General features: G+C 36.0%; 1 protein-coding gene across 1 annotated transcript; it reads right to left on the minus strand.

Moving 5' to 3' along the window:
- Nucleotides 1-793: 793 nt before the first annotated feature.
- On the minus strand, nucleotides 794-15,003 carry LOC150097550 (flavin-containing monooxygenase 5-like). The gene is made up of 3 exons (XM_090407396.1): nucleotides 14,950-15,003; nucleotides 12,575-13,247; nucleotides 794-5,751 (listed from the first exon to the last, which is right to left on the minus strand). Exons 2-3 carry the CDS (start codon nucleotides 13,199-13,201, stop codon nucleotides 4,777-4,779), a joined length of 1,602 nt encoding a protein of 533 aa, XP_090263522.1. The 5' UTR covers nucleotides 13,202-13,247; nucleotides 14,950-15,003; the 3' UTR covers nucleotides 794-4,776.
- Between the last annotated feature and the right edge of the window lie 8,187 nt (nucleotides 15,004-23,190).

Below are 23,190 nucleotides of genomic sequence, written 5' to 3' on the forward strand. Positions count from 1 at the left end.
TTCTATGAATTGCATTTTTGTCGAATAGTCGTTCAATGAATTGTTCATTCGATGAATTGACTTTCGATGAATGCCTTTTCGATGAACTCTCCGGATACCACGGCACAGACAACTACAGCCATCTGGTGGTCCTTAATCCTAATACTGTATATTTATATGAAATAGCATCATTTCTGCAGTGAATATTTTGGAGTTTACTGAAAACGACTGTAACAAGCGTTAATGTGAGTTAAAGCTACCCACATCTAAAACCGAATAAAGTCACTTAGGTGCTTATATGGGAGAAATTAAACTGAAAGAGAAATTTCCCTGGGAATTATAACTGCGATAGATTCGAAGAATGATGGAGAGTACTTTTGATAATCACAGTAACATTAATATTGAAATCTATATTTTAAAAATTGCTCTTGCTATCACTATATAACCTTTGGATTCTTTTGATAAAGCGTGGTTCATATTACTCAATCATATCAAATGATATTCGTTTCGTGTTATGGTGGCCTTAATAAACGATGCTTTTATCTTTTGGTTACATAATATGTTGTGTATAATCTGCGTAGTTAAACTGTATACTTCCGTTACACACACAAGAAGTTTATTTCACACTTTAATCATTTATGAAATACCTTCAGACTATTCTGTAGAATGACTAAATAGTCAAATACATGGAAAATAAATATTGATTGGCAAAATATTGCAACGATCTGTTATATTTCTAAAATAAAGAACATGATTTTCACTGTCATAAATTTATTTATATGTCCGATGAATACGAATTAGGTAATACAATAAATGAAATTGAAAATAAACATTTATTTTTCTATTTATTCGCATACATTGAACTTTAATGGCATAGATTTTCGTACTAAAACATTTTATTGTCTGATATCTTTGCTTACATACAGATTTTCGGAACCCTGACCTATATTGGTTGATCGCACTGCAGATATCGTTTAAAGCGTTCTGTTCTTCAGAGGCATTAAGGTTTTCGTTACAAACACATCTGGTGAAGAAAGAAGATATATGAAAAGATATTTGAATGACATCAGTTGAGTTAGCCGGTCTCATACGGAGTTAGGAGTTTCTTTCTCCCAGAAACTCCCACCAACCAACCAATAGATAAAAGGAAAACACACAATAGCTAATACAGAGTAAGCTCACCTTTTCTACAGCTTCGGGAATTATTAATATGCACAGTAGAAGCGATACACGAGTCAGGGTGTGGTGTCAGAAGTCTTTCTTTTTCCCTTGCAAGCTTGAACTCTCTTTGATCTGCTCTCGTTCTTGTAAAATATATTTTTAACGTACAAAATAAACAGCCTGTTTGAACCAAACCCATCAGACTCATCAACTACATACGAGCAATGTTTGCGCAATTCAAATATGTGCATTCTTTAAAATATATTACAAATTTCGTTTTCTTAGAACATTCATCGGTCTCCAATTCTAAATTTTCTTTTACACCAAGGTTTATTTCTTAGCTGTTTTCTTTATTAGAAATATTATTTTCTAATAACATTTCTAATAATTTAGAATTAGAATGGTTGAATGATTCCAAATATGTCTTCAGGCAATATTGAAGTAGACACACCTGTCTTTAGCGCAGCGACGAACGTTGCTTCTTAAGAAGTTCTTTCTATAGTTTGGCTCAGCGCCGAACATTGCTTCTTTCCAGAGTAGAATGATCTGTTTTTCATAAATAGTACTCTATTTACTTGTGGTGTTATCCTACATCCATGTCGTCAATATATTTTCGCTATCCTGATATGCTCTATCCACACCGTTATAAGATTACAGAATATTGAATTTATTGTGCATTAATATTACAGAATATTGATGCACAATAAATACCTCTATTTATTGTGCATCAGCAATGTATAATTAAGCTTGTTTCCGTTTTTTTTAATAATTTATTAAATTCAATTTTTGTTTTAAGTTTCAAGCATTCCACATCACTTTTTAAAATCTATTATTATTATTATTATTATTATGTGACACCCCAATCCTTAAAGATCGGCTTGTATTTAGGGTGTCATTATTAAACACATAAATGACACCAATTTTCTTATTAATTTATTCATTTATATCTAGACATTTATCGAATAATCAACGAAGTTCTACTATCATATCAGCAATGACAATCCTACCCACAGACTTAGAATTTGATATATCCACAATTGTTAGCAGATGCGCGAGAGTAACTTTTGGTTTCAAAATCCGTTGTATATAATCAACCTGGTTAAACTCTACATACACAGTCTTGCCATAAATACTGTTACAACTCCCGCTGACTCCCGCGCTGCCACCAGAATTGCGCGAGCCTGCTTCCGTTAGTGGTGTTGTGCGCAGCCAACATTCGCGTGTTTATCAGTAAAGAGAGAGAGAGAGAGAGAGAGAGATATGTCTAGCTGTACTGATTAACGTGCAGTGGGGAAATTATGAGAAGCTGTAATAGCACTTCACAAGGTTGGAATGCAGCCATCTGTAAATTTAACCACTTTAAAAACACTCGGGATCAATACGATGTTTGTGTATCGGACCATCAACCGTTATAAAGATACCGAAGACGTATCTAATCTGCAAACAACAGGTCGACCACGCAGCTTGTGAAGGCACGCCTCCGCCGTAATCCTATGAGAACTCAGAAAGTGATGTCGCGAGAGATGAACGTTTCACAGCGAACGATGTCACGTGTACTAACTGATCACCTGGGGTTGAGAGCCTATCGTCGTTTTACTAGACACTTCCTAACACCACAACTTATGCGGTAGATGATGATAAAATCAAAGGCACTTCTTCTGCGGTACGCGAACAAAAGACACAGAGATATCTTCACACATGAGAAGATTTTCACCAATGAAGAGTAGTTTAATCCTAAAAGAGTCGGGTATATTCCCCGGATGGTCGCACATTATGCCATAGCAACCAGGATTCACCAAGGTCATCACCCGCGTCAGTGATGGTTTGGTGGTGGTGGGGGGGGGGGGGGGGGGGACGCATACTTGGGGAGGTATCCAAGTTGCATTGGTGTGAGAAAGGATGCTGAGTCCTGTGGTACGGTCCCTGAACAACACCTTGTTTCACGGTAGGCAGTCAACCTTCCAACAGGACTCGCAAGGCGAGGACCACACAGCAGTGGTTGGAGGCAAATGTGTTCGACCACATATCGCCATCTGACTGGTCTCGTGTGAGTCCCGATCTGAATCCGTTCGACTTCAAACTGTGGTCGGAGCTTGAGAGAGTAGCCTTCAAGAAACGACACCCCAGCATCGCCAGCCTGAAGGTGGATTTGGAGCGAGACAGTAGCAAGGTTTCTATTGGATGCTGTGCGGTCTCCATCGATATGACCTCTCAGACTGTAGGCCTTCATGAAGACAAAAGGAGGGGGGGGGGTGGACGTTTCGAACATTGAGTACTGCAATAATCACGATATACACGTGGTTTCTGGGTGCGCTGTAGGCTGTAAATTATTTACTGAAAGGTTCATGCACTGTTAAAGGTTGTAACAGTATTTATATCTAGACTAGGTGTAATAAAAAAATTAATCATTAAATGCTCTACAACAGAGATCGGCAACGTTTTCAGACTCGCGGGCCACATTCAACTTTTATTTTTAATAATCGGGTCGCAAGCGTTTAATTAAACGAAACTAGTGAGCGAAAAAAAATACTTAAGTTATCAATTTTTATTATACCAATCTTAAGAAACACAAATATTTAAAGTATACGAATATGAAACTAGAATGAAAATGAAACTCAATAAAAAAAATTATTATCACTTAAAAACAAAGTAATATAGTTTATGCATCAAAATATGTGTGTATCCCTGCTTTTTTGGCAAGCATCGATAAAATTTTTGGATATTTTCTAACGAAAATGCTTTCTTTAACATGCGCCAAAATCTCGGTTGTCGTCGGATGAAGTCGCTTTGTTATCCCCACTCATAATGACTCACAAGGTTGAACTCGCACCAAGTTGCACGGCAATATCACGAAGTATAGGTATAAAATTATTTCAAATTTATTATTCATCTTATAAAATGTATTATTTAAATAATTCAACATGCGGGCCACATGCCATGTAAGTATGGTCAACCTTTTATGAGCCGGAAGCGGCCCGTGGGCCGCCGGTTGCCCACCACTGCTTTACAGACTGCTTGTTTAATGTCTAATTTACTTTTATATGAAGCCGAATTTCATGCTTTATATAAGCATATTAGTTATTCTGTAAAATAATGAATTTCATACTTTAATAATATAATATAAATGTAATCTATACTAAATTTATAATAGATGGCATTTATTTATTATTACCATACCATTCGGTCTTATAGAGTTCATGTCAACCCGTGTAGGCGGCATTTCTAGCAGCAAGAGAGTGCCTATGATTTATCAGGACGGTGGTAGGAATGGACTGTGTATGAGATTTAGTTCTCCAACAGATGAAAACCCAAAGTTCAGATAAGTTGGTTGCGGCAATTTCTTTAACAATTAGTTCTCCTTCGTTCAGTAACATTAATGAATTCATAATCCAAAACAGTGGTTTTAATTTTTGCGTTAACGTTGTTGCGTTAGCTTTGGTCTAGTTATTATGTAGATATAAAATAGTAGGCTTAAATAAAAATCACTAAGAGTTAAATACATTTACATTTTAAGAATTTGAAAATGATAAAAAAAGAGAAGGAAGAACTATAGTAATTTGGATAAATGTACTGACGAATATCTACATACATATAGTATATTTGTTTATCAGAAATTAGATATTTTATATATTCGCCTTAACTGGCAAGTTTTATCACAAAAGCTACAAAAATAACTAGCAAAATTATCCACGTAAAAAGACCTCTAATGTTCGTTTGTGATTGAGCTTCATGTCGAAGAGAACGTGTCTTAAGGGGCGCCCAAACTCTTTCTCTGCAGTTGAGAATAGCATCCCGAGCACCAGACCATTGATGTGGTCCCACTAGTCGGTATTCATAAGGTAAACATGGCCCGGTGAGATACGCCCAGTACAACTTAGGGTCCGTAAGAGCGAGGATAACTGTGTTGGGTTTAACACCAATAAGAGAAGCCAATTCATCCATGAACGGAATCCAATCTACCTGAATTGTGTGTCGAGCTGAAGCGGCATATCGTTTAGCATTAGCTTCTCGTTTAGAAGCTATGTCAGCCATCATCACATCTTCAGAAGGTAAAGTAAGTTTTTTACTCATTAAAAGAGCAAACCACCGAGACTGTATTTCAGAAAGTGGAAATAAGCAACCAATTGGTTGCATTAATCCAATAATAACAAGAGATGGATGTCGCAATTGAGGAGGGAAAGCATATTTATACAGTGATACATGATTATCTTGAGTTGGTATGATATCTCCAAGAAAAGGAAACTTGATTTTATAACCTGTGGCCAAAATAACAGCGTCTAGTTTTGTCACTTCTTTGTCGCCTTCAAACAGTATCCCTTCCTTGGTAAATTTTAAGACATCTCCTTTTACTGCAACCCTTCCTGCAAGAATCCTTGATGGTAAAACATCATTCACTGTTGGATGCTGTCCCATAACTCTGTGATCAGGTTTCAAATTGTACAACTCGTGATTGAAAGTGCTGTTAAGCCACTTTTCGACAATGGAACATAAAACATTATACGGTAGCTTTTGACTAATGAAATGAGTCAACCTAGACTGAAGGTCGAAAGGTCGGCCTCCAGATTCTGTACGAGGCCATATCCATGCTCCTTTTCTAGTGCTGAGGTAAACCTATAAAAAAAAAGGAAAAATGATATCAAATAAAATACAGTTTAGATATCATAATGACGGACATAATCTTCGAATAATTATTTTAAGTATACACCCATTAGTTTTTCTGTGAATTAACAAAAAAAAAAAAAAACATGGTGTAAAACGTACTGGGTCTAAATTGATTGAAATAACAAAAAATGTTACGCAAAATAGTAGCCGATTGAATATTGGGATCCCAACAGACAGTTGAACAAAACATTCGCCTTTATATTGTACTCAATTCAAAAGTACTGGAACACTAAAAATACAGGTTCAAAAAATACCTGTTTAAATAAAGCTTCATAACTACCATTTGTCCATGAATAATTCCTCACAGGTCATTCCAATTCAAGGTGCTAGTGTTCATTGGAGTGAGTTGATCAGACTCTCAGCTGGTATGTTTTAGCGTAGAAGTACGCTACCTTGCTTGACAAGTGGGACAATGAATCCTGCTCACCCAGTTCGTAGGCTGGCGCTAGATCAAGGTGAGTCGTTTAGTCGGTATCGACTACGCTCTTTGGTTGAAACTACCTATAGAACACGACGAATCATTATGGAAGTTTTTTTTTTTTTTGAACTGAAGGTCATTTGGTTGGTTTCATACACACATGGCAGGATTTTTCCTTCAGGAGACTTCGGTTTTTCATCCCATAACAAATCGCAAACCGCCCACAAGAATACACGCAATCAATACTGATTAATTAATTAATAGTCTTATCTACTTTGATCAACCTACTCTATTCCAACCACTCCCAACAACTAGATCCAGGTTCTCCCTTGAAAAGAGACTGTAGTGTGATTCACTTAAAAATATTCATTTCCAGTCCAGTTTTAACTCGCATTGCAATACCTGCTGAGGAGACTCTTCATATTAGACATTTGCTTTTGGGCAGTAGCAGCTGGCCAAAGAAATCTTTTTCATTATTCAATTTATTTCTTCACTTTCCTGAGTTGCAGTGTTTCTTACGAGACTGCTATCAACCAGTCTCGTAAGATTCCACAAGGTGTTAGATTACATTTACGTCTACAGCATAACAGACGTTCAGGAGATAGGTCATTAACTCGCTCTGATTTGACGAAAGGGAACTTTGCTGCAGAATCTGTTTTTCTAATATTTCCCAGACACTCTTAATGGGGTTAAGATCTGGCTTTGTGGTGGCACCGAAAAGATGGTAGAAATCGCTGACATGCTTGTTGAACCGCTGCTTTAAAATTCTTGCTCGAGGAACAGTAGCATTGTCGTCCATGAAACAACCGTCACCTGCTGGAGTAAAAGTCAACATTGTAGGATGGACTTAATCGGCAACAATCAGATATTCATTGGAGGACAATCGACCTTCCAGCAATATCAGGGAACCTGTTTTGTACCAGAAGAACATGCTCCACACCATCTCCATAACCTTGAGCTGTGTTTATAATGCAAGCTAAGTTCATTGTTTCACAGAGCTTCTACCAAACTCTCTGTCTATCGAACTCCGAAAGAACGTTTGCTTTTCCCATTGGCATCACACTGTTGACGATTACTGACCAACATTCTTAAGTAGTTGCCTAGAACATCTGATGACTCACGTGAACAAACATTTTGCATGTTAAAGATACCAAGCAATTTTATAAGCTAGGTTTTAATCATTTTTCCCAAGTGAAGCAAACAGACAAATAAGTCAAGTTTGCGCCTGAACGTAGTTCAAGTCACCAAATCAAAGCACCTTGTGGCAACTTGTTTAGATAAAATCTATAAGCTCTGCATCACTTCAACCTTGGCATTTATGATTCTGGCTCCCACTGACGAAATCTCAATAAAGGTCGAATCCGGTCTGGGTAGTGACCCTTACCTTTAATGCATAGCATCATACATCTCCGCAAGGGAATGTGTTTTGCATTAGGGAGAAATACTGAGGAAAGTGATCGGAGCTTAATTCACCTTTAATACGAGTTGCCACAGACTTGAATTACGTTCAGGCGCAAACTTGACTTATTTGTCTGTTTGCTTCGCTTGGGAAAAAAAGATTAAAACCTAGCTTATAAAATTACTTGGTATCTTTAACATAGTATACCCATGTCAAAAAAGTATTTTGCATATACGCTACGTTTGACGTATATCCTCATAAAGGTTTTTAATTTAGTGGCCGATGTGTATCCCCATGCAATATACATCTGTTATCTGTAGACTCGTCCCTCCTCTTCCTTCCTTGCTTCTTTCTTCTCGTCTTGCTCCTTACCCCCAATGCTATTAGAGTATTCGAGGGCCAACCCGTCTGGTCAGCGTGGTGCTATAAGGCCAAATATCTCCCCATGAATGAATGAATAAAATAGGAAAATTACATACCGGCTCGTCCATCGCCCAGCATAAAAAGGGACGCGTCCTGGACTTAGGCAGAGGGTCTAGGTCGAAAAATATGCTATAGTCTCAACTAGCTACAATGAGTCCACCTACAGTGCACAATGATAGAAGGATATTAGTAGGAACATATAACTATATAACCAGATCTCTATGGGATGATGATAGAACTGATGAAGGAATTGGACCATATAAAATGGGACGTTGTGGGCCTTTCAGAAATAAGAAGGAAAGAAGAAACTCTCATGCAATTAAAAGATGGACATCTACTCCACCACTGTGAATGCGACATAAACTCCACTGGTGCTGTAGGATTCCTAATAAATAAAACAATCAAGGACAATGTCCTGTTTGAAAATAAAATAACATCAAGAATAGCTGAACTAAGTCTCTTCATAAATAAAAGATACCAACTGAAAATTATACAAGTATATGCCCCAACTACATCCAGATGAAGAAATAGAAGATTTCTATGAAATATTAGAATCCACATTTAGTAATTCTAAAGAATTCTACATAATTATAATGGATGACTTTAATGCCAAAATTGGATGCAGAGATGACCTTCTGAACTCCATCGGTAAATTTGGATTTGAACAGAGGAATGAAAGAGGAGAAAGACATTGAATTTGCAGAAGAAAATAATCTACTTGTTATGAACAGCTTTTTCAAGAAGAAAATCAACCGAAAATGGACTTAGATTTAACACAGGAAGTGACCACAGACTAGTAAGCGCAAAAGTATGGATCAACAAAAATTGGGAATGGAATAAGCCCATAAGAAAAAAGTCCAATTTAGTGATTCTACAAAACCTCTACTACAATAAAAGCTGTTATAGAGAATCACTCAAAAATGAACTAAAAAAAAGTTAAACACAGCTACTACCATCGATGATGCTAATGAAATATTAACAAAATCTATCTTGAATTGTGCACTAGAAATAGGAGGTGTAAAAAGGCACCAAAGAAAGTAAAACTAAGACAGGAAACCTTAGATCTGGTGAAGAAAAGAACAGATATGAAAAGAGATTTGAGTGTCATCAATAAAATAGAATATGCGGAAATTGTAAAACTATACGTAAAAGGATGAATCATGAACTTATATCGTATAATACTAGCAAAATTAAAGAAACAATAGAAAAACAATAGTAATATGAAGGTCCTAAGACGAACATTCTCAGTTGGAACAAAGGAAATAGCTGCTGTAAGAAGACAAAATGGTGAACTTATAAAAAATAGAGATGTAATAATCAAAAGAATTTAGGAATTTTATACTCTGAACTCTATGAAAACAAAGAACGGGACATCCAAGAATCATCTATGGATAACTCGAGTGAGGAAGAACATGATGCCCCTGAGATCTTACAAGGTGAAGTGAAAATGGCACTGCGGGAAACAAAGAACGGAAAAGCTCCAGGAGAAGATGGAATTATGGTAGACTTCTTAAAACTGGGAGGAAGCCTAGTCATCAAAACAGCTAACTAAACTCTTTAATAAATTGCCTAAAACAGAGAAAAATTCCGAAAAATTTGAACAATTCACTTCTAATATTAATTTTTAAAAAGGACAATAAGTAAGAAATTAAATACTACTGATCTATAAGCCTACTTCCCATCATATATAAAGTCTTCACAAAAATTATAAATAATAGAATAAAATTTAAACTAGAGGGAATGCAATCCTGTGAACAAGCTGGATTTAGAAAGAATTACAATACTTTGGACCATATTCGCACATTAAAACAGCTAATACAATAAACCCTTATGTCTGGCCTATATAAACTATGAAAAAGCATTTGATTCAGTTAAAACATCTGCAACACTAAAAGCACTTGAAATCCAGGGAACTGAGAAACCATATATTGAAACGCTAAAACATATTTACAATAATGCAACTTCTGTAATTAAATTATATAAAAACAGTGAAAAGTTCCCAATACAAAAAGGCGTCCGGCAAGGCGACACCATATCTCCCAAATTATTTATAGCTGCACTAGAGGAAGTCTTTAGAAGCCTTGATTGGGAAACAAAAGGAATAAAAATATAGGGAGAAAGGCTGCATCATCTGAAATTTGCAGATGATAGTGTCCTGATAGCAGATAATCTTGATGATCTGGAAGAAAGGCTAAATCACATAAATGAAGCCTCCAGTTTTGTATTAAAAATAAATAGAGAAAAAACAAAAATAATGATGAATAAATATATAAACCGTAGAACCATCAAAGTTGAAAACCATGAAATAGAACAAGTTACTTCATATGTATATTTGGGGAAAATTGTTATCCTTTGAGGAGTGCCAAAGAAAAGAGATTGAACGAAGAATTCATCTTGGATGGATAACTTATGGGAAAATGAGAGACATATTGAGAAGTAACATCCCAATGAGTCTAAAAAGGAAAGCTTTCGACCAGTGCATACTTCCTGTCCTAACATATGGAGGAGAAACATAGAATTTAACAGAAGCCCTAAACAAAAAGCTGAGAACAACACAACATCACATGGAGAGAGGTATGCTAAAAATAACATTAAGAGATAGGAAGGCAAATATCTGGATAAGATCTCAAACAAGTGTCATGGATATTGTAAAATACATTAAACAGGCTAAGTGGAGATGGGCTGGCCATATTGCCAGATGCAGTGACGGGAGATGGACTAGAAAAACAACAGAGTGGAGACCAATGGATGGAGAAAGACAAAGAGGAAAACCTAGAAGAAGGTGGAGGGATGAACGGGAACAAGTTGCAGGAGTGAGATGGATGGGAGAGGCAGAAAACCTAGTGGTCTGAAAAATCATCGGGGAAGACCTTCGTCCAGCAGTGGACAGAACCAGAAGGTTGAAGAAGAAGTGTATCCTCAGGCAGTTTTGGTGAAAATTCGTGGTCTTTCAAGCAGTCTTTCTTTTTCTTTTCTTTTTTTTTTTTGGCATTTTCATTCAATCTATATTTTCGTATAGAGTTCCATCTTACTGCACTCTGAAAGTTCAATATCTAGGAAATTCATCTTATACTCAAACCTGCAATTTAGCATCCAATAACCCATCTCGTTAGAAGTCACTAAGCTGAGCTCGGTGTGTCATTTCAGTTTAAAATGAAATGCGGTCACGTACATAGCCTTTAGATGAATATCTTCCTAGAATGCTATGTGTATACATAATATACAATGCGTTATGTTTATCATGTTCTTGTATCATGTGAGCTTCTGCTAGAGTAATCAATATTTTTGGTAACGCAGTATATATGATATACCGGTTCGTGACGTTTTAATAATAAATTTACAGATTCATTAATTTATTCATAAGCTGCATCAAACCATAGAAAAAAATGTTACTTCTTGCAACAAAATCTTGCAGCAAAGCAGTAATGTGCATGTAGAATTTTTTCTCCCTTGCGAATTGCAGAGGCAGAAATTTGAACTAACTAGAGAGAATTCCTTACTGTTGGAAAACCAATTTGCCCGCAGAACATGTTAGAAAACTTAGCATAGTCCAAATCTCTCGTTCCTAAGTTATGCAATCCTTGGGATTGCATAACTGGAATACCTTTACTACATTATAGACTACCCCTCTCCCTTTGCATTATGCTAAATTCAGTGGATACTGGATTAGTAGTTTACTGACAGGTAGTTTGAATGGGCACAATCGCATTGCTTACTAGATCATTACAATTTATCGCCTGTATATTTATTTTTGTGGAGTTCATAGAAGATCTAAAGATGGGTCCAGAACTTGGTTGAGATGTGTCAACAAATAATTGCTATCCGCATTTTCGCTACAAGAGTCATTCTACTAAAATTTAATTAGCGTCTTTAACCGAAAATGAGGAGCGCGTGTAGCTCAGTGGATGTGGCGTTTGCATACCACAGCGCTTAACCGCACGAAGGAAGACTTGCTTTCGAATCTAGTCGGCGACTAGAGGAAATTTTTCTAAGTTTTTTCGACTGCTTCCCGAGTTAGTCGATCTCTGGCACGGACAAGCGTTTTTTTCTCCCAGAAACTTGGGTTTTTCGTCCCGTAAACTCAAGAAAATCGACCGTAGAGCCACATTATTATAGATAATAAATATATTGTGTTATATATATTGTCTGCCCACTCAGTCTCGAAAAGTTAGATAGGGCTAATTTCTCTTGCCTGTTCCCTATACGAGAATAAAAAGAAGTTAGCTGATTCTTTTTTTCAGAACCGAAAATGAAACACCTGGTGATTATTATGGATCTAGTAGTTTACACATACTCATATACTGTATATTATTATTGTTGTTATTACCAGAGTCAGGGACTCATCGAAGGAGGCCACATTTCAGCAACATCAGCTACCATACATGTTCTTGAATTCATTCAGAATATGTCCTTCCAACAGGGATATTAATTCTCCCTGATCCGTCGTATATAACAGAAATCTTTTGTAACGCTGTCTATAAACTTACATCATAGATGTTATATTCCCAATATTCACTTTTGAGTATTCTTACCTGTTCACATACGTAGCTATATTCCACTGCGGCATCTGCACCTGAGTTTCCTATACCAATGACAGCCACCCTTTTCCCAACATAGCCCTCTGCAGATTTACAGCTGTGCGTGTGAAAAATCTTTCCATGAAAATCCTCTTCTCCGAGAAATTTAGGAATGTTAGGATACACATGATGACCAATGCACACCATGACTCCATCAAACACTTCTTGCTTAATATGATTTTCTTTTATGTGTTTGAGCTTTATTATCCATCTGCCTGTTTCTTCGTAATCGTCGGCTGGATCTATTTTTATAACTTCATGAAAATATATGATGTGCCGAAGAATGTCAAAATTTTCTACATAATTCTGGAAGTACTTCATGATGGACGTGTTATGCATGAAGTTAGCAAATTCTTCAGGTGGTGGAAAGTCAGAGAAAGCACTCATCTCTTTGCTGGTATTGATGACCGTTGACCTCATAACAGATGCCAATCCATCGACGTCGCTGTCTCGATAACGCCACAAACCTCCCCAGTTATCGCTTCTTTCGAAGCACACAACATCATGTCCTTCTTCTTTACAACACTTAATGGCCGTCAGTCCACTGGCTCCTGCTCCAATAACTGCAATTTTCTTCCTCATTCTTTCAAATGAAATGACGTAATAGCAATGTACGACCCCAAAGAATCTGCAAGTAAAAATTTGAACTTATGAATGTTGAAAATTAAATTGAATTTTACAATAACTTAATTTTTTACAATAACTACCGATACATATTCGAATTTGTTCATCGTTCCTATGACAAAGTCATATCATCCCCGATATTTAGTGTTATTTATTTTCTTAACTAACAAACGTTTATTTGATGGATATATGTTTATTATTAAAAACAGATTTATTAATTTTTTTTCTATTGTAGATATTTTGCAAATGCATAGATGGTATATCCCCTTACTACGGTCCTGCTACCTCTTCCGATGAACAGTACAATTAATGAGATAATAGCTTTGAAGAATAACTCACATGCTCCGTGTGTTTACAGTTGATTATTTTACTGGTTAAGTGCAGAGGAGCACTGTATACTCACGTTTTGTTATTTATCAGTACTGTATACAGTACAACAACAACAACAAAAAAAACAGATGTACATATTTTAGCATTCAGGTGTTAATGTAATCGAGTTCAGTCCCGCTGTGAGTCTAGGACTGACTATATTGTACTTAAATATCATTGCCAATGGGATAACCGAATACAAGAAAAAATAATAAGAAGAAAAATAAATAAACAATGAAAATGACTTGGACGGTAAGGCAAACATTTTATCAATTAAAATATATATTCTATTAAAATCTATCGACATCTGTACTCATCAGGTCATGCACGAAGCTTGCGTTAAAATCTTAAAACAGTTGGTTCAAGCAGGTGCTTGATTAGAAGCAGAGCAGTTTTGAAGCAGTTGATAGGCCAGTGATATCCATAATCACTAACACTAATAAGGCTGAACTTACATGCTCCTGAATAGAGTTCGAGTCTTTCAAGCAGTACAGTACAATAGCATCTTATTAAAGTAATTAAATGTTATAATAAAATAAATTCCTTATTGTCATTCTTGTCTCTAAAGGGAATAAAGAAAAGCTCTTTAAGTCCTAACTTTTAGGAAATCAAGTAACTGGTCTTAGACGAGTTCATCTAACAGCTGAGTCCATCACTAATAATTGAGTTCATAGTTACTGATAATTTTGAAGATTTCGGTAGAGAAAAGGCAGACGATAACTATGTGATATCATGATCCTAAACCCGAACTGATATTAAAGTCTGAAACAGTATGTGGTCTACTACCGATTTTTCTGAGTAGCTTAATTGAAATTTTTCTGGATGATAAACCCCTACTTATCTTTGCCGAACTTCGATTAACTTAGGAAATGATTTAAAAAAGGACTAGAAAAAGTTCTACTCAGTGACTAAAATAGAATCTGTAACGATCTTTCTACTTCTATGAAAACGAAGTATTCAAGGCTAAATAAGCATTCCTGATATCCACCTACATTACAACTTTTTCGCTTAAAAAAATATAAATACATTAGGTTCTTGATATTCACTAAATATTCTTTATATTTTTATGTGGCTCCAACAAATGAAAGGCTTTCTTGTAAACCTGTAGTACTAATATTAGTACTTTGAATGGTCCACATTTACAGAACATAATTTTTTGACTACCAACTACGTTACAAAATTTATATTTTACTTTCGAAAATAATACTACTATTAACTTCCCAACGCGGTAAGAAAGTTGTAAGACACGCATTAAATGAACTTGCCAGTCACAGACGATCCAACAACGACTTCGAAACTGCTAAAAAGTAACAGAAACGCATTCATTGCTCTCTTACCTTTTTTTTTTTAGACTGTTAAGATTCAACTAAAGAAACCTGCCTTGTTCAACAGCCAGACGTATTTTATATGGCCTTGTAAACTTCCTGTTATCAGTGATTATTGATCAATGCAAAAGCGATGATAACCGTAATGCAAAGTTCAAGTAGTGAAAGACAGTGAGTTTTTTATCTTTACCTAGGTGACTAGTCAAAGATTTATTTTTGACTAGTCACCTACTATTATCTAAAATAAAGGAATATTTATTATTCTTAATATTGGTGACCTAAAATGGCTTGAATTTAATAAAAATAGGGAAAAATAATAATCACTCACGGTAATAATGTATTATAGATTTACATTTATAATCTTTCGGCATTTACCAATAAAAGTATTGACCCAGATTATTATTATTATTATTATTATTATTATTATTATTATTATTATTATTATTATTATTATTATTATTATTATAAAAACCTCCATGGAGTCAAAGACTCATCGTGGGAGGTCCACTGTTATACACACAGTTTATCATACTGTGCCTTAAATATATTCACTCTCTCTGCACACACCACACTCTTGGGCAAAGCATTCCAATCACTCACCACTCTCCGTGCAAAACTCCGTGCAAGGGAGTGAGGAGCACTTTTTAAAACCTGCTCCTCACTCCCTTGCTCACACCCTCCTTATACAGCTTCCAAGAATGACCTCTTGTTCTCCTGCTATCCTCACCCATTCTGTGCAAAACCTCCCCGACATTAATCTGGTAATAACCTCTTAACAGCTTATATGTCTCAATCATATCCCCTCCTCCTTCTATCCACCAATTTCTGTAAATTGCATTTTGTCAATCTGTCTTCATACTCTACATTCCAGAGACCAGAAACCTTAGTCAATCGCCTCTGAACTTTTTCCAACGCAATTTCATCTTTTTGAAAACCAGGTGACCAGATCTGTGCACAATAATCCATATGTGGCCTGATCAAAGCCTTATACAAAGGAACCATAACATCCTTACTTCTACAAGCCAATGTCCTCCGCATCATTCCCATTATCCGCTGTGTTGTCTTCACTATTTTAGTAACATGTCCCCGAAATTTTAGGTTCTTGTCTACAATCACTCCCTGCTCTCTCATTTCCTCTTCCAAGATACTGTATTTGCACCGATTGTGTACTTTACATCCCATCTCTGCTTCCCAAATTTCAAAACCTTACACTTTGAAACATTGAATTGATATCCCCACTTATTTTCCCATTCAGCCAGTGTATTCAAGTCCTCTTGCAAAGCTACAACATCCACACTACTCCTGATAGCTCTTCCCAACTTTGCATCATCTGCAAATAACTGCACATCACCATTCAGACCTCTCCAGATATCATTTACATACAAATTAAACAGCAATGGATCCAAAACAGACCCTTGAGGTACACCACTAGTAACTTTCCTCTTCTGGGATATCGCTCCTCCATAGACAACTCGCTGATACCTATCAGACAACCAATCTCCAATCCAGCGAACCAATCTACTGTTCAGCCCCATCCGTTCCAATTTAATTACCAGCTTGTCATGTGGCAATTTATCAAATGCCTTTGCAAAATCTAAATATACCACTGGATATGCAACACCCTTATCCAACGCATTTGTCACTTTATTATAAAAAGTAAGCGGGTTGTTAAAGCATGATCTTCCTTCAGTAAATTCATGCTGGCCGGCAAAGAGTATTTTTCTGTTGTCAACCAATTCTGAATCTTATTCCTAACTAACTTCTCTAATACCTTGACCACAACTCCAGACACACAGACTGGTCTATAATTCAAAGCCTTACTCTTATCACCTCCCTTATGAATTGGAACAATTTTTCCACTCTTTTGGAACTTGACCCAATGAGAGACTCATGCTGAAAAGATATACAAAAGCTGTTGTTAACTCTCTAGCACATTCCCTCAAGACATGTGAAATAGGACATGAAATAGCATCAAGTCCCACAGCCTTATTTACATCAAGTCTATTCAATTTTTCATATACCTCCTGTTCACTTAATAAGAGATAGTTACACTAATAAATACCCACCAGATACTTGTTTAGTCATTATGGAATTTGTATCAAGTATCTACTGCAATTTAAAACTCTGGTAAGATCACGAATAGATTATTTAATAATTAAATACATTGAATTATACGAATTTTCATTTACCTGGAATCGCGTATTAGTAGCCGCAGTTTTAATCTAGTGTAGGGTCTATATCAGCTAGTATGCTGCCCCTATATTCCCCCAACCCCTCCACCAAAAAAAAAAAAAAAAAAAGTGAAATCATTCTTCATAAAGAAACCACTCATTACAAACTCGTTGATTGTGAATACCATTCTCCAAAGTAGATCTATTCTTTTGCATATTTTTTTTTTTTTTAATTATGAGAGTCCCATATGCAGTTCTACAGCTTTACTACCTTGTTCTGAAGATTTCTAATTGAATTACAAAACTATTCCAAGGTCTTTTTTTTCCTCTATTTTCAGTATCCTAATTCAAGCAGGGATTTTGCTGTTCAAACGAGGAAATTCTACTCCATTGCACACAATTCATCATCTCCACTACATATCTTCCTTTCAATTACTATTGCTCTATGAAAATTTAGATCTTTTTATTCTATGGTCATTATCACGTCTAAAAATGAACAAAAATAGATCCATGGAACATAACTCTTTGGAATTATAACTACTTCTCTGCCTATTCTTGAACGCCACATTTCTTTAAAGTGTTAAAAAAGATAAGTGATGCCCCGTGAAATGTTTAAAATCCAAAAATATGATATCAAATTTATTTCTAATCTTTTGGTAACAGTATCATGATAAATAATTAAATCTCGTATGCAAAATTCCTTTCACACAATCGTATCGTTATTGGTGCCAGTGCAGTTTGTGGGGAAGTTTTCATAACAACAGACCTACAAAAGAAAGATGCTTATATATAGCTTCGATTCAGGTTTCTCACTAGAGAAACTTTTTCTAGACATTTTTGAGCCAGTTGCCGAGTTAGCCAATCTTTGGCACTTGCGAGTAGAATTTCATCGATCGGAAAATCGATTTTAACCCTGCAAACCGAGAAAAAAAGCGAAAATCGAATTATGCTATATCAGATAACATTACGACATAGAATCACGAGATGGTGAAATTTGTACTCTGTACTCTCGTCACGCTTTAAATTTGCAAATCATCGGTAGCCTTGAACTGAACTACTGGCGAGGACGCAAGCTGCGTTGATTTCCAAAATTAGAGCTTAAAGTGAAGAGTGAGTGAGAAAGTAAAAATTGTTAGCCTATTACCTAGATATGATCAAAATGAATTATGAAGAAGAGATGAGATGTGAAGAAGAGCGTAGACTGTGTAGAAGGAATAGATGAGAGTTTTTGGACGTGCAGAGTGAGTCTTAGGGAAGATTAGATTTGTATAAGAGAGACGGCTTACATCTGAATACGTTTGGTAATAGGAGTCTTAAAAAACTAATAGCATGAGAACCTAACACAGAGTCAGGGAAATAAAATTATAATGGGAGGAATGTTGAGAATGTATGTAAAAGTGACCATGTTAGATAACTGTGTTAATGATGATATTATGGAATTGATTACGAAGAGAGAACGATTCTGTATTCGTAATGTTTGGACCTAACAAGCATGTGTAACGATTTTTGCATAAATAAGGAAGTAGATAACAACAGAGATCTGCAATTTTGCGAACTGTCATGCAGATCATAGACAAGTGTAAACAAAAGAGCATGCAAGTAATTTATTATGTCTGTATGCGAATGCTAGGAGTATCAGAGGGAATAGAGTGGATAGGAGAGGAGGGTGTGTGTGTTGTTACTGATATCAGATGACTTGTATCCAGTTAAAGTGGAGACCTATGACTGCAATTCTAATAAATGTTTTTCATGTTGCTTGTTTGTTTGAAGCCTTTTTTTGTTTGAAGTCAGTTTGAAGCCATCTGGTGTGAGATGGACTCTAACAAGATTAAAAACATACTGGGGTGTTGTTACGGACCTGTTGGATCGGTTCGGTTGCTAGTGACGAGAAAATGCATCACCAAATAAATACGATGAGTGCAAAAAGTGTAACCGTAATTGGGATCTTTAATTATCCGAACATTGATTGGGTAGCAGTGAGATCGCATGAGAAAGAATGAAACTGAATTTATTGAGTTGTTGCGAGACAACCTCCTCAAGAAGCATGTGACAGAAGGAATTCGTGGTCATAGAGTGTTAGGTCTGATTATAGTGTCAGAGAAGGTTTCAGTTAAAGACGTAACTATTCTGCCTCCAAATAATCATATGGTGCTCACTACGAAAGTGGCTAGGTTTATGAATGTTCCATTCAGAAAATGTTACATGCTGAACTAAAAAGCAACAACAAATCATGACCACATGAGAGATATGCTGAGTTTTGTACAATAGTATCGATTATTGGATGGGAAGGATATCGACAGGACATGGGAAGTGTTTTTTAGAAAATACTTAAATTATGCAATATCAGAATGTGGCCCTAGAGTTCCAGGAATAGTGTAGGAGTGAAATGAATGTGTAATCTAATTAAGCAAGAGATTAGTTAGAAAAAGATGATAAAAAAGGAATATCGTGTGCATAACGATGATGCCAATTATTATAATTATAAGCAGCAAGCTAGAAGAGTAATGTGTTGTACTGAAAGCTAAGTACGAGTATGAAAAGAAATTGACTCTGCAAGTTAAAGACAACGATAAAATTAACGATAGAATTCAGAATAATTCTATCGTTATGCTACAAGTAAAAGAAAGAATGAATTTGAAAGAATAACTCTACTGATTGCAAATGATATGCAAGCGACTGATGCAAAAGTAACTGTTCAACTAATGAGTGCCCATTTTGTTAAAAGCTATCAATCTGGTAAGCGACATTGAGCTCACTGCTACCTCTTCACTGGATGAAGAAACTCAGGTGTATGAGGACGAGGTATTAGAGCTGTTCCACAAACTAAATGAGAATTCTGAAATAGGAACTGAGAGGATATCAGCGCAGGTGCTAAAAGAGGGTTTAGCTGAACTGGCTATTCTCTTGACCAGGCTATATAATTTGAATCTCAGAACAGGGAAGATTCCAGAGGAGTGGAAAGAATGTATGATAATTCCATTGCAGTAAGGTGGTGCAAAGACCGATGTATCCAACTATCAACCAATCAGCATTTCATGAGTGGTGGTGAAGATTTTGGTTAGGGTTCGCATTTAGAAATGGGTTGACAGTGAATCTCTATTTTGAAACGAACAGCATTGGTTTACTAAAGGAAAGTCGTGTTTTATCAACTTGCTCACATTCTATAATAATGTTGTCACTGAGTTAGACAAGGGGAATGGATAACACTGTGATACTTTTGGATTTTGTTAAGGCTTTAGTGAGAATGCAGCATAGACGATTGTTGCATAAATTGGAGAATATGAGAATGGATTATAAACTATTAGTATGATAAGAGGATGGCTGACTGACAGATATCAAAAAGTCGTAAATAAGGGTGTGAATCTTCAAGATTCAAGGTAATTCAAATTCATGGTAATTGAAGTAATTCAAAATTCAAGGTAATTGAAGCACAGCACCAGTGCTGTGCTTCAAGGATCAGTCCTTGGTCCACTGTTATTCATTCTGTACATTTATGAGATTGAGAAGGATTTACATGCGACATACAAGGACTGATCCTTGAAGCACATAAAAAAGCACGCCAAATGTCAAAAATGATATCAAGATTGTGGAATACTGATTATGAAGACAGATTGAGAATTTGTGGGTTTCAGACACTAGCAAACAGGTAAAGAGGGCTGATATGATTGAGACTTACAAACTTCCGAAAGGGTTATACAAAATTTCAGTAGATGCAATTTTTCATTTTATGAAGGGTGGAGAAAGGTCGCAAGGGCATGCATGGAATGAATGCTCAAGAAGGGGGGGGGGGTTAGGGCTAGATTTTTCTCTCATAGTGTAGTGCGTGATTGCCTCTGAATGTTGTGTGTGCAATTAGCGTGAATGAATTCAAGAACAGGTACAACAGCTGGTGTGCAAATAGTGTGGTCTACCACGATGAGTTCCTGACTCCCTGGAGGTCACATCATCATCATGATAAAATAAATCTTTTACGATGTATTTTATTTTATGTATTATTTTGAAAGCTATAATAATAATAATAATAATAATAATAATAATAATAATAATCGGCTAACGCCTGTTATTTCACATAGAAAGCAGGCAAGGCAGTATTAGCTCTAACTTTTCGAGACTGAGTGGATAGTCATTCTCCACCGTAGCCAATCAGAGATATCTGGTCCAAGACTATCCCTAGTTTTAAATTTCATCTGGTAAAGTAATGCAGACAAGTGCCATCATCTTGTGGTCCCTAACCCTAAATTAATTGTATGATTATGGAGTTTCCGGAAGAAAAAACCGATTTGCCCGTGCCAGAGATCGACCAACCTCAGGTAGGGTAGAAGAAAGGGTTAGAAAAAGTTCCTTTAGTTGGCGACTGCTATCAAACTTATAACCTCTATTCACACGGCCTTGAAAACGCTATTTCACAGAGTTACACGGACCTTTTTTGAAAGCTATTATTATTATTATTATTATTATTACCACAAATCTCTAGGAACCCAAAGGAGTTCTCATCCCATACATGCATCCACACATCGGTTGCTATAGCATTTCTTGAATCGTTCACATTACCTGCATTCACCAATCCAAAGACAAATCACTACAGTCAGGAGCAGCTAGGTGAGAAAAAAAATATAGATCACTCATCTATTCTTGGCGGCATTTATTCTCAACTTCCATGGATGCACTCTCATTCTCTGCTCACTCTCCATAATATAAAAAAAAAATAAAAATAAAACACCATTACTGGTATTCTATAAAACCCTTTTAGAAGTTTCAACATCTGTATCATAACATTGCTTTTTCTCCTATTTGCTAGCCTCTGCAGGCCACAAAGTTTCAATCTCTCCTCATAATCTACATTCCACAATGTCAATGTCATCTTTAGCACTCTTCTCAGTATCCACTCCACTATATTGGCAACACGTCACTAACTAGGAGAAGATCAATGCTCAGTAGTCCATGCAGAGTATTATCACATTTTAAAGAGGATAAATTAATTCCTTATTCTTACATGTAAATGTTCATTTCAGCATTACTATTATCCTCTGAACAGGATTTACAATCTTTGCTATATGTTCCCTGAACTTCAACTTCCAAACTTTAACATCCTTAGTTCGATTAGTTTCTTTTAGCATAATCTTGCCAATATAAAACTGGTGAGATTATGTTATTGGTTATTCTATTATGTACCTTTTCAAATCATTCGGTAAATATTGTATGTCAGTGATATTCGTGATTAACATACCTATCTCAGCATCATCAGTAAACAGATGTACGTCCCCTGTCAAAGCTTTCCGATGTCATTAATGTAAAGACTGAATTACAATGGACAATGATTGATCCATGGAGTGCACCACTGGTTACATTAAATCTGTCAAACTCTCACTCTCCACCCACCACGTTTTGATATATAGATAGATAGTATATACAGTATATATATATATATATATATATATATATATATATATACGAGTATATTCCCTTTGTCAAACTCAACCGTAGCATTATTATAAAATCTGAACAAGTCGCTCAAACATAACCTTACCTTAGTTAGCCAATGCCGTTCATCGCAAATTCTCTGTCAGTCCATTTCTGTATCCGAACTTTTACTGCATTTCTCAGAATATTCACAATAATTTCAGAGATACTCATAAGTCTATTGTTAGACATCGGTCTCTTCATGAGCCTTGTGCCATATGCTATTTCTACTCCAGTGGAATCTTATATATACTGACATAAATTCTATAGCCAGGTCAAAAGCACAAACAGTTAAACTAAACTGAACTCTCTTTTATCATCCATGCTGATGTCCCATCAACATTTATTCCGAATTATTATTCAGTTTATATCAAAATTCTAGCTTTCCCATACACTACACCGGAGTTTCTTCGTTCAGTGTGGAGGTAGCATTGAGCTTCATGCTGCTTACACTAGATTGAAAGATCTTAGCAAACAGAAACTCATTAATTGAACAATCCCTTCTGAAAATGTCATCTGCATACCATCTACATTCAGTACGGTTATTTTGGGACATTCATTCTTTCTTTTTCTTGCAGCATAACGACAGAATTCTTTAGGGTTGTCTTTAGCTTGCTTGTAA

The sequence above is a fragment of the Typopeltis vanoorti genome, chromosome 17, assembly GCF_054136105.1.
Source record: "Typopeltis vanoorti isolate ZY-2024b chromosome 17, IOZ_Tvanoo_1.0, whole genome shotgun sequence".
NCBI lineage: Eukaryota > Metazoa > Arthropoda > Arachnida > Uropygi > Thelyphonidae > Typopeltis > Typopeltis vanoorti.